General features: G+C 45.5%; 1 protein-coding gene across 2 annotated transcripts; it reads right to left on the reverse strand.

Moving 5' to 3' along the window:
* Positions 1 to 237: 237 nt before the first annotated feature.
* LDHB (lactate dehydrogenase B) lies at positions 238 to 10888 on the reverse strand. 2 transcript variants are annotated; one of them, XM_058022385.1, is made up of 8 exons: positions 10660 to 10888; positions 9152 to 9283; positions 6218 to 6335; positions 5564 to 5737; positions 3604 to 3777; positions 2235 to 2352; positions 1268 to 1391; positions 238 to 590 (listed from the first exon to the last, which is right to left on the reverse strand). In XM_058022385.1, exons 2-8 carry the CDS (start codon positions 9275 to 9277, stop codon positions 423 to 425), a joined length of 1002 nt encoding a protein of 333 aa, XP_057878368.1. In that variant the 5' UTR covers positions 9278 to 9283; positions 10660 to 10888; the 3' UTR covers positions 238 to 422. The 2 variants fall into 2 exon arrangements, with proteins under 2 accessions (XP_057878368.1, XP_057878367.1); XM_058022384.1 differs by lacking the exon at positions 10660 to 10888 and adding an exon at positions 10058 to 10322.
* Between the last annotated feature and the right edge of the window lie 2446 nt (positions 10889 to 13334).

Raw genomic sequence — 13334 nt, forward strand, 5'->3', positions numbered from 1 at the left:
CTATCAGAAACAGGTCTGGGAATGAACTCCACTTACTCAGCACCTGGACTGAGAAAAGCCTCACAGCAAGGTGGTGCTAGCGAAATCCCACCAATTCACTCTTACTACTTTGTTTCCAACCTTTTAGAAGGACACATCAAGTCTACAATTGCATGCAGTCCGTGGCAAACACTAAAGGAAAATGCCAGAGTAAGGCAGATAATTTACATACTGGAAGAGTCACTAAGACAACCAGAAACGCCTGAAAATCGCTTTATTTGTTTGCAAAGTTGTGCGTTACAGCAAGCATAAGCTTAGCTACCATGGACAAAAGTCTGGAAGAACATTTCATGTAGACCATTGAGATACACAGTGAGTAGAACCCCCATCCGCAAACAACATGCTGTTTTTCTACAACATTGCTGGAACCTAACATTCAGGAGTTACAGATCCTTGACATCCTTCTGGACGTCCCACAGTGTGTCCGCACTCTTCCTCAGCTGGGTCACCTCATCGTCCTTCAGCTTTTGGTTGATGACACACGTCAGGCCAGAGGCACTTAGGACAGAAGGAAGGCTCAAGAAGACCTCATGCTGAATGCCATACATGCCCTGTCACCAAAGAGAAGAGATCAGACACAGGCCTGTCACCACAGATCAGTGGTTGGTTTATGTTTCAGAGCTCAAAAACCATTGTTTTACAACCTGCAGAAAAATTTCAGCCACAATGAATTCAAGAAAATAAATAGTATAGAGCTGTTTCAGACCAAATGCCTGGCAATACCAAACAGCTGATGGCAGAAACCCCACCTTCAAACCTCTCTCTCACTTTAGTTCTATACAGCAAGGAGCTGAAAAGATTCAGACACAGGATTAGGACAGGCCAACAGAGGGAGCTCAGAGCCCTTGCTGCAGCAGAGGCTGTGGAGCTGGTACAGACCACATGCAGCCGGTTACACCAGCTATAAAAGGACAGTGGCTCCTGGAGTCACAGCTGGGCCTCCAAGAACTCTTCCACTTTTACACTGAAAACTTCCTTTCAAGGAATCTGCATATGCTACACATAGCAAAGCTTCACACAAAGGTAGTTCTGCACAGAGAACTTCCTTTTCAGCTCCATACTTGTGACAAGAGGTCAGCCTAGAAGAAAGACCAATAGTAAGCTGCCATTTGACATTCAAAGTAGTATTTTACAAAGCTTCCTTCATTCAGCACCTTGCTAATAGAGGCTATTTAGCCTGTCCAGAACAAAAAAGAGCCAGAGTGTCCAATCAGCCCCCAGTTCTTACCTTCACCAGAGTAGCAACTGAATGAACCCGGTGCAGGTTCTTCAGGATGGTCTCACAGAGGTCAGCCACACTGAAGCCAATAGCCCAGTTTGTGTATCCCTTTAGTTTGATCACCTCGTAGGCACTAGGAAACATTGAAATACAACTTCATTAACATGTCTTCAAGCAAGTCACTGCAGATTACAAGCTTTAAAACCAGTCAATGTAAGCCATTTAAAAATTTTCAAACTCCTGAAACACACTGTACTTTTCGGAATTAAAATGTCCAAGTTATGTGTTTCAACATTAGAGGATAAAGCATAAAATCTACATTATCCCCACATTATCCACTATGCATAATAAAGAATCTTGTTGTTCTCATAGGATTAGCTGAAAACAAAATCAGCTCCATCTAGGAAGAGATCCTAGTGTTACGTAGAAAATGGCACCTATACCTGACAAGCTCTGTTTCAGCCAGGGGCACAATGGAATAGGGAAATATTTAGAGTCAAAGCACCACTACATGCTGAGGTTTTTAGCCAACATCTGCACACACTTTATCCCAGTGAGTGTATACTCATTTCACAAAAGACTTAGCAACACGTAGCCAGCTGTACACAAACTCTCCTGCATCCATGAGCAGCGTTTTCCCCAATTCCAACACTCTGCTCACACAAACATGTTCCCTTTTCTTGGGCTTGTGCCCTTTGAACAAAGTTACCCACTGAAGAAACTCCATATGGGAAAACAAGCACTCACAGCTCAAGTGCTTCAGCACTAGAGTGGATTTTTAATGCAACAACCTGTCCCGTGCCGGAGACAAACCTTACCAGCTGAAATCCTTCATTTCTGTGTTTAAAAAAGCAGTCCCACTCACTCAAGCAACCCTCTACCTAAGAGGGCATGAAAGCTGCACCAGAAGAGACAGAGTGCAGACAAACTGTTGTCAGCATGGTATCCATCCACATTACCCCTCAGATCATCATACCTTGCAACCACTTGCTTGTGGACCTCCTTCCAGTTCTCAGGATCCTTGTCAGTTCCCATGGCAGGGTTCAGCTGCTGGAGGGAAACTCCTGCCACATTCATTCCACTCCAAACAGCCACTGCAACAGAGGCAGGACATCAGTGCCAGCAGCACCTGGCAACTCCCCCTCCATCTTTCCTAGCCAAAATAATTGAAAACAAAGGAGGAGCAACCAGAACCACAGCAATGGTTGAGGCAGGTTTTACGTTTTTATTTAGCTACAGTTAAATCTGAGAACTCTGGGAGTCAAACATGAGACTGTGTTAGCACTGGCACTTAAACAAGTCACTTGTAACATGTGACAGCAGTCAGAGCCTGGAAGTTTCTGAAGTCAGAAATACCAAATTCTAGTAAAAAGGCATATTTTAGCTACCTGGCCTTTTAGAACTGATTTTACTCAAAATGGCAGCATTTGCAGTTTCACTAATCAGTATTAGGATCAGCCTTCAAGAAATTTGTTCTTATTTACACAAATAAGAGGGCAACAATATGCAAACTTAAACTATCAAGACAGGAATATGCACCTCTCCCTGCATCCTGGAAGATCAGAGGCAGGTTGAGTATCTGTTTTTTGGAAGTAAGCAGGAATGTGGAGTTACTTCAAAGCAAAAGCAGCTGTGACAATGACACAGGATAAGCTCTGCATGTGCTCAGCCAAACTCTGCTTTCATTAGTATAGAGCTGGCTACAAAAACTGCTGCTGTTGATCAGACGCTGTACTTTGATCAAATGCAATGGGACAATGAAGAGCTGGCTCCTTTAGAAATACACAACATGAAAATATAAAGTATTGACAATGTACATAAATGTTCTGCTGCAGCATTTCAGACTTGGAATACATGAATTCAATCAGGACAGATAAATTTCTTTTCTTTCATATTTAAAACTATCTTTGCTTTAAACAGCAAGGAGAAAAGTCACAAAACAAGGTAAGGGATAATTTTGTTATCCTGGACATGGACTGCCAGAATAACAAGCTCTGCTATTGACCTAGCAAGTGCTGATACTGCTTTCAGAGGAGAACTGTGCCAAAGGCTATGGAATGGTACGCCAAAAACTGAGGATAAAGAGAAGCAAGCTGCAGCCTTCACAACACAGCCTCACAAAACTGGCCTTCTCAGCTCAGGCTCTAATTGTACAGCCACAATTACACTTATTAAATATGTGTAGGTGGATTTCCTGCACTTCTCTCAACTCTAATCTTCATAAAATTACAGCAAAGTACCAGTTACTTGAGCTCAACTGCAGCTGTTCCTTCAGAATTCTGTAAGAAACCTCAACCTCTGCTATGGTTTGGCTCATTCCCAGGGAGATCAGAACTGCTCCTTACCACTGGAATCACCGTGCTCTCCCAAGATCCAGCCATGGCAGCTGCTTGGATGGATCCCAAGTCTCTCGGACATCAGATAACGGAATCTGGCCGTGTCCAGATTGCAGCCACTTCCAATCACACGGTGTTTTGGCAGCCCACTCAGCTTCCATGTGATATAGGTCATTATATCCACTGAAAGGAAAAGCATGCAGGGCAAATGAAACTCCACTCACACCAAGAATGCTCCAATAATTTCCTTACTGAGCATAGCAGGGCAATCAGGAGGACTCAAAACACAGTCGTGTTCACTGATTAAGGAAGTTTAGATCTGGCTGTTTGGGGGATTAAAATGGATGCAGTGCTTGAAATTCTAAACAGTAGCTTGATGGGTCCTAAGAAAATTCAAGGAAGGTCTTTAGAGATTAGATTCCTACCAGCTAAAGTTGGACACACTTTTTTTTTGGTCACAGTTAAGGCCCTAGGGCATTCAGAACTGGGACTGATCTCATGTGGCTAAAACATTCCAGCAATTTCCTGAATAATGCTCCCTTCCAGTTCACCATCACAACAACAGGTTAAACAATTTACAACCAAAAGTCTGAGATTTACATACTCTGTGTAGCTGGTAATTCCTTCGGTTTCATTTCTTGATTTGTGCACTAAGCACTTTCTACATCTACCACCTCTGCAGCATGAAAAGCCAGATGAGCAATGTGCTTTAGCTGCATGTGTTTCTAAAAATACAGTTTTAGGAAAAAACCCAGAGCTAGGTAGGGCAGACAGAAGGATGTGAGCAGAGAGCTCTAATTCACAGCTCAAAGCAACAGCAATAACCAGGCTGCAGGAATTGACTCCAACTCTGAGGAGCCAGGCAGTTCTCAGGAGGGAACACATTTGTGTGCCCAGATCTGAAACGCATCATTTGCTCTGCTCAGGCACCAAAGCACAGCTCACACCTCACCAGTGGCATGTGCCCTACAGCCTCAGCTGGGGCAGGGAAGGGCATCAAACGTTACACATCCAAAGCTCCTTCTCATGGGCTCACAATGACCTTCACTATGTAAGACTAGTGGACAAAACTCCACACACTGAAAAAACAAAAATATAAATTATAAAAATAATTCTGAAAAAGCAACATGCAATTCTCCTCCTGCAGCTGCTCTGCTGGAGACAAGTCGACAGGCTGAATTCAGCTTTGCTAGAACAAGAACAGCCTGATCTTTGAGTCAGTGTGGTTTTCAGGTAAGTGCTTAGAACTGCTGCAAGTCACTCTATTCGCTCAGAACACTGGCTGACTGTACACCAGATAATCACTCAACCCCCAACAGAGCACACAATGGTTCCACTCTGCCAGGTTTTCTTTAAAAGCAGTGTCAACTTCATCACCACAGTTCTTCAGTAGAGGTTTCAGATGTTGAATTAAGCAAGGACGACCCTACAGGGACACCCAACAAAGCACATCAGAATATTTACAGTCACCTTTAGACATCCAAATGTCCAAACTGTCTCAGTGCAATGAGATACTTGCAAGTGAACAAATATGCATAATCTTTACTGTTTTAATTGAACTGTGGAGTACAGACAGCCTTTATTTCACCATAGGCTTCAGCATGCAAATGCTTTTTTCTGAAAATATAGCCACAACTACAGGGCAAGTTCTTCATGCTGAAAAACAGCCCTATGCTATCCAGACACAAATCTTCCATTAGAGAGAAAAAATTTACACTTCCTACTGCTTAAGCCAAAGTATGCAAAGACCTTAAGTATTTATCACAAAGTACTCTTTTAAAATGGACATAATGGCAAGTTCTGAATAAAGAGAGCATCAGAAAGTACAGAGTATTTGTCTGTACTCTCAGATGTCCACAAAAAGCTATTAAGTTTCAACAATTTGTAATTGAAGAGATTTTCTGAGAACTAACTAATGTTGTATCTTGTCAAACCAAATCTGTAAGTAATTAGGAGAAGACTGCATTACCTGGGTTGGAAACCACCAGGATGATGCAGTTGGGGCTGTACTTGACGACGTGAGGGACGATGTTTTTGAAGACAGCCACATTCCTCTGCAAGAGGTTGAGGCGACTCTCTCCCTCCTGCTGACGGACTCCTGCAGTCAGCACCACGATCCTGGAGTTGGCAGTGACAGCATAGTCTAACCAGAGCACAGGAGAGAAGATACAGAGTGTGTTTAAAATAACTCCACTCTAATTCCAGTAGCACTGTGTTAATACAGGAGGTAGAGAGAGCTTCTGCATTCAAACCCAAAACCAAGACATCAGTTTAAAAGCCAGCAACATCTCCTGACATTGACCTGATATACCAATACCTGAGTGTTGAGAGTCCATTTAGCCATTCTGACTCTCATTTCCACTATGAAAATAATACTATTTCTTCTACATACAGTTTCACTAAAATCAATTTTACTAAACAAGGCCCAAATTGTTAAGAGATGTAAGAGAGCCCAGCTTAAGAGCCACTCCCATTATGGTGTTCATCTGAACTCACCCCAACTCACACACTTCACCTTTTTCAATGCCAAATCCTAAGAGTTCTTTAGGACTGCACAACTAATTCTCCACTATGAAGCAAAGTCACAAAATACCAGTGTTAAATCAAAGAAACTGAAGTGCACCTTTGTCTGCCACGATCTTGTGAGTGTGAAGGAACACACTCCCATGCTGCAGGTCCATCATTTCTCCTTTTAGTCTGTCTTCCATAACATCAACCAGAGCAAGCTCATCACAAAGACCCTGAAAACAACAAAATGTGGAGTCAATGAAGCAGTTCACATGCATTTTAAAGTTAACCCAGAGCAGAGCTAAATTACATTTTAAAGTAACACATTTCACCCATCTGAAAGCATCTCTTCTCCAAATAAACCAGCTCCATCTTGGTGTTCTGATGCATCTCATGAAGTCTGAGGCTACTATAGCACAGATCCACAAAACCCACTCAGACTTTCCAAAAAAGGTATCATTTGTGGAGACCTTGAGTGCACAGCCAACCCTTTGCTAGGAAAGCACTTCTTAATTTAGTTACTATCTTTGGAAAAAAAGTTTCATCTTTCAGAGTTGTGGCAAACCCTCTAAATCTACCCAGCAAACAGGCCTGTTTTAAATATTTAAATATCTGAAAGAACACACCATCTAATTATCAAATAAGTATTCTCTTTCAACATGCCATCAGTCAATTCATTTCACAAAAATATACAATGGGAACAGACTTCCTCAACACTGAAATTGAGAGAAAAAGGATTCTTTAGCTATTTTTCTCTAGAGGAGCTACTGTGTGATATTTATGTTGCAGAACAGATTTAGCTCCCATTTCTAATCAGTATGGTAATATCAATGATTTGTCTCTAACTGAGCAGGAACTAAATAAGCAACGTGGAAGTTTTAGAGTCATGCAAATTCATACAGTTAATACCACACCACCAAACTGAAATCAGTATTAGAGCCAAGCATTTTGCACAAGTCAAACCCACATCATATTGGTCAGCAGTGGCTGAACATGAGCCAGCCCAGCTGGCCAAAAAGGCCAAAGGCATTTTGGCTGTATCAGCAACAGAGTGGCCAGCAGGACCAGAGCAGTGACTGTCCCTCTGGGCTCAAATCCTGTATTCCCTCACTACAAACATATTGAGGGGCTGAAGCGTGTCCAGAGAAGGGAACAGAGCTGGAGAATGGAGCTGGAGCATCAGGAGAGGCTGAGGGGGCTCAGCCTGGAGAAAAGGAGGCTCAGGGGAGCCCTACTGCTCTCCACAGCTCCCTGACAGGAGGGGACAGCCAGATGGGGTTGGCCTCTGCTCCAAGGGAACAAGGGACTGAACAGATCCTGTGCCAGGAGAGGTTTAGATTGGATAGGAGGAAAAAATTCATCACCAGAAGGGTGGTCAGGCTGCCCAGAGAAGCTGTTGGGTCACAATCCCTGGATGTGTTTATAGAACTTTTAGATGCGGCACTTGGAGACATGCTAGACTTGGCAGTTCTGGGTTAATAGTTGCTCTCAATGATCTTAAGAGATCTTTTCCAGCCCAAATGATTCTATTACATTATTATAATTCAGTTACAAGAACCAGATGGTTTTATTATGAAAACATTTTATACTGCAGCTTATAGTTGTGAGAGAGTAAAAGCAGAAGCCTGACTCAAATAAACTCCATGTCATCATCCATGCTTGAAGAATTTAAAACCATTTCTTATTCTGGGTTTGGTGCATACTGTTCATTAACAGTAAAACTTTGTGCTTAGATATCTGACAAGGCAGTTTGACCCTGCTTAGAGAAGTGCATTAAATGAATGCTGAATTGTGGTTCAATTTGTGGTAACATCACCTGGGCTCCCCCACAGGTTACATCAAAAACAACTGATTTCAGGCCATGACAGGCAACCATGTGCTTAAAAATCGTTATATATAAAAACCCACACGGAACTATCATTTATCATTCATCACAGTTTTTCCATTAAATTTCTTCTTTACTTATTTGTTTTAAAAACTATTTGCCACTTTCACATCAGTTTCGCACTTAGTTTCAATGTGGCCTGTTCCTTCTTTAAATTTTCTTTGCTCACAGGGTTCATGAATATCAGCAAGTGAAAGGCCTTACTTTTTTTTAAATATAATTAAACATGCATTAAAACATGCATTCTCAGGGTAATACATTGGAGGGTCATCTACAAACAAATTACAGCTGGTTTATTTGTACAAGCAAGATTTTTCATCTGACTGATTTAAGCTAACTGATTTAAGATCTGCCCCTGCAAGGGTGCAGGGCATATCTGTTGGTGCCTTCTTTTAAAAACAAAAAAAGTCTGCGGTTTCTATCTGTCTTTTCAAATTTGATGAATTCACAATATTCTCTAAAAACAAAGTGCAAAGTACAAGACATCCTCACTGATTAATAAGGCTTTACTTTGCTCAAAGACTGCGCCATGAGATTTGACAAACATATCCCACAAACCAGCAGCAGGAAAAGTCATAATAATCTCCAAGTTCAGCCCTCTGTTTTTAGTTATTTAAAAACTAGTTAACACCTCTTTGGAAAAAAATAAAGTCATATAAACAAGCGAAAAGGGCTTAAGAGAAATAGGGAAGCTGCTGAAGGGGATAGCAGTATTTTCAGCTACTAGAGCACATATTCTTTAAAAGAACGAAAGCAAACAGTCTTGATTGCTATCCTATATTTCACCCAGATTTTTGCTTTGTCCCCATTCTTTGCCCAGCAGAGCACCAAGCAAACTCCAGCTTTGTTGGGGAAGAATAAAAAACTAAGAAGAGAATGAGAAGTTTGGTAGGGGCTGTGAAATCATTCCTACCTACATTTTCCCAGCAGCCTGGAAAATCATTCTGCCTAATGAGACATTTACTGCTAAGCACAGACAGAAAAGTGAGAGAACAAGGAGAGGCTGAATGTGGAGGTCAGGCTTGTAGGTCACTGCTTGCTTACCCAAGCTGCTAATGATTCATTCCTGTGCCAACCTCCCAAATGTCCCACCTTTTACTAAGACAGGCAGTGCAGAGCACGACAGCACGGGGGCTTGGGGAGCACGCTGTCCTTGAGCCATACCTTTCCAAGGACGCTGACAGCAGCGGCCATCCCAACCATGCCAACCCCCACAACCGTGATCTTGTTGTTGGGGACCTTGGCTTCCTCCGCAATGGGGCTGATCAGCTGGTCCTTGACAGTGGCCATGGTGCTCTGCGAGGAGAGATGCGGATCAGGGCAGGCCAGAGGGAGCCGAAGGCATGTTCTGAAGGGAGAAGTCACCTGCCACAGCCCACGTAAAGCAGCTCCGGGCACGCTGCCCTTGCTCGCAGGGCTCCTTCCCAGCCACGAGTCACCCCTCACCACCCACACAGCTCTAGGTCTCCAGGTGCCTGCCCTCCCCGTGCCGGCCAGCGGCTGGCAGCACACCCCGCCACCGCCGTTCCCAGAGCCATCCGCCGGAGGTGAAATTCCATCAGCGCTGCCGGGCCCTGGGCATTCACCTCTCGGCACAACGGGGCTCCGGGACGGGACTCCACGAGCCAGCCGGGCCGCAGGGAGCGGGCTGGGATTTCCCCGGCTTCCCTCCGAGACTGCCCGAGGCCCAGGGCCGCGCCAGGGCACACAGGGGCCGCGGCGGCACCGGGGCGCCCTGAGCACAGCCGGGGACCAGCCCGGAACCACCGCCCGACCCCGGCCACCCCAAACCCTCGGGAGCCACAACCCAGCTCGGGCCACCCCAGACCCCAACACTCGGGGGAACCGCAGCCTGGCTCCCCAACCTCCCTAAACCCAAACCGGCCATTCCAGACCCCAACCTGAACCCTCGGGAGCCCGACCCAGCTCCGGCTACCCCAGGCATCACCCGCTGGCCACGCAGGGATGCTCGGCCCGCGGCAAGGCAGAACCCCGGCGGGGTCAAGGGACGGGCCAGCTGGGCGGCCACCCAGCACCCCGTGTCCCGGAGCAGGGTCTCTCCATACGCACCGGGCAGCGGGAGCAGCGCAGAAGCGGCGAGGAGAACGCGGGGCTCAGGCAACGAGCGCTCCGCAACGGAAGGGGCGCGGGGCTCGGGCAACGAGCGCTCCGCAACGGAAGGGGCGCGGGGCTCGGGCAACGAGCGCCCCGCAACGGGAGGGGCGCGGGGCTCGGGCAACGAGCGCTCCGCAACGGAAGGGGAGCCGGAGCAGCTCAGAGAGAGCGGGGTTCGGGGCTCGGGGCTCAGGCAAAGACCGCTCCGCAGCGGAAGGGGCGGGCCCGGCGGCGCGGCTGGGGGGAGGCGGCAGCCGCGCTCAATCCCCGCCAAGGACGGAGCCTCAAGGATGTCGCTGCTCCGCCCCGGTCCCGCAGTGGCGCAGGGCCCGCGCTGCTGGCCCGTCCCTGGAGCTGTGTCCCCGGGACACCGCTGGGCGCGCCGCCGGGAGCAGCGATGCTGCCGGGGCCCGGGGTGGCCGTGCGACACTGGTGGCCTCGGCAGCTCCACTTTCACAGGGAACGACGGGGCTGTCGGTCCCTGGTGTCACAGAACCAAAGGCTTGGCCAGAATCGCTGCAATCGATACAAAATATGGCAAAAGTAAAGCATTTTACCTGATCTTTCGGGGAGAACTTGCTCAAGTTGGGGATGTCTCCTCAGTCAGGGGTATCTGATTTCCGCGCTCGCTGATTTCTGCCCCGGGCCTGACTCCGGTTGGATTTTTGGTGGTCGGACGAATCCCTCCTGGAGGCACAGAGCGATGCCTCGGCAGGATTAAGGGATGTAACCTGAGGCAGGCCAACAATAAATGTAACCCGAGTAGAGCCACCGCCACCGCCTCCTCCCTCTCCCTCGGTCTCGGCCAGACCCAGCACACTCTCTTTCGCGGTATCCCAGTAGGGCATCCCTTAAAGATGGTAATAAGCGTGAATGTAGTTCAACGCCTTGTTAAAGTAGTAAGCAAATCCAACACTGTAAGTAGCAATAAGAGTCAGATGATATTTTCCTTTTCCTCATACACACAGAACACACAGACTGAAAATCTGGGTGTACAATCGGCCACTGCTGCTGAGCAGAGAAGAAAGGGATTTCTTGGAATTCCTCCAGGACCAAAGCAAGCAAAATACAGGATAACAGCAAACACAGTTTGTTTCATCTAGTGATCTAACATTACATCTTCCTGGCTGTAAAGGAAGAAAGTAGAAGCACAACACTGAATTGTATGCAATTAGTTCCAGTGGGGAAGAAATCAGCAAGCTTTAGGTTCCCCATCACACATGATTTAGTCTCTCTCACAAGAGGGAAAACAGAACAGTGGATTCCAGAGCCCTCCCAAATAAGTCACTGGGTTAAATGGGACCAGGCAGAGAGCCTAGCTCTGCCTGCCTATGACTGTGGCTGCCTTTTTTTTTATTCTGTTGTTGCGGCTCGTTTAAAGTTGTATCGATTTTTTTTTTTCCAGATATTTTGCCAGGTTTAGTAATAACTGGATTAATTCCCATGGCCCACCAAGCTGCCAAACAAATGATGCTGTGAGCATGGTGGTGAGCAAAGGATGAAACCTGTTCTTCTGGGCAGCAGATCAGTACAGATCCATGCCGGCTTTAATCACTGTCTAACCATGGCCTGCTTTGCTTCTACACATTTTTTTTTTGCAAAAGGTCCCCTGCAGGGAAAGAAATGGGTTAAGCCATCCCCATGACACTTCAGGTAGCAGCTTGGCTGTAAGAAAATCAATTCAAGACTTTGAAATTACCGCTGCACTGGGACCTGGAGGTAAACAATAATTACACAATGAAATATAAGGGTCAGAAAAGCTGTCTTCTATAATCACAACAGGAACATGCACAGCTGAAATTTAAGGAAATAGGGAGGAAAGGAGATAAAAAGATTCTGGAGATATTAGGGAAGGACCAGAGGAAAGTTTTTTAACTCCTGAACCATAATTAAGGTCCTTGTCCTGCCAGTGCCTGTTGTGAGGAACATTCACCACTGCATTTTGTCTTCTTTGGGCAGGATCCTTCTCTCTCCTTATGAACTTTCAACAGTCACATTAGCATTTGGAATTAGAGAAGGAAATGCCACGTTCCTATTTGCAAGATATTAAAGCTTTAGAAGGCAGACAGTCCATTTACCACAGGTTACAACAGCTCTTCTTATGATCAGGCTTCATTTTGCATGCAGTGCTAAAAGCACAGGGTATTTAATCCCCTACTTGAAGTCCTTTCAATCGAAATAGACAAGGTAGGAGCAAGACAGTGGGTAGAAGAAAGAAGCTTATTCCATTTTCCTGCTCTTAATTATTTACTTACTTATTGTTCCAGATGATGGAGGATTGAGGCACAGAGAGGTGAAAAGATCTCCCCAAGGTCACATGGAAAATCTCCTGGTGACAGGTCACAGTTTCAAAGTTCAGCTCCAGTTTGGCAACATTGGCATTTTTGATGCAGCACAGTTCTCCAGAAAAACAAACCCTAATGTTAAGGGACACAGTGTAAATAAATTTGCCTGGTAACCTTCATACAATTACAACATATATTTTGTGCATACATTTTAATCACTTCAACTTTTGGGTTGTATACAAAGTGTGTCATTAGATAAGTCTGAGATACTTCACTACTTCCATCTGTCCCATCATCTTCCCAAAATGAAAGTAGATAGAATTTCCCTGCCTTATTTTCCCCCCCAAAACTACCCTTGAACCTGATTTAAAAAAAGGAGAGATCTCAGTCAAAAACTCTGTTCATGGGACTGTTTCACACAGCAGGATGCTGATGTTCTAATGGCCATGGTCTGATGATGGCTGTAGCCCTAAGTCATGAAGAGTTTAACCTAGGAAGGGAAGGAACCCTTGCACCACAGGGTGGGATGTAGGGCTGATGGCAACGTGAAGATTTTCTCACTGTGCTGGACCTGGTGGATCTGGTCCTTGCCCTACAGGATGGATGTGTTCTAAGCATCATTGCCCGTGGATGTCATGGAGGGGAAAGCATTAGATGTTCAGCTTTGCAGTTACAGAGAACTGATTTAATCTGCTGGAAATTGTTAAGCATTGTCACACGCAATGCTGGCAGATGCTGAATTAAAATTCTGGTCCACCTATGTTAATTCCGTGCTTCTTCACCTGGATTTGCCATTTGGAGGAAAAATACATCACACAATAAAGAAAAATTATCTTGGAGTGGCAGCTTTGCAAGCTTCTTTTGCCCTAGTTTAGTTTGAAGGAACGGTTCCTTGTTTTTGGCAGCAAACCAACTTTCTGTTTAATTTTTGTTTAAAGATTAGACAA

The sequence above is a fragment of the Melospiza georgiana genome, chromosome 4 (assembly GCF_028018845.1).
Source record: "Melospiza georgiana isolate bMelGeo1 chromosome 4, bMelGeo1.pri, whole genome shotgun sequence".
In the NCBI taxonomy this organism is placed as follows: Eukaryota; Metazoa; Chordata; class Aves; order Passeriformes; family Passerellidae; genus Melospiza; species Melospiza georgiana.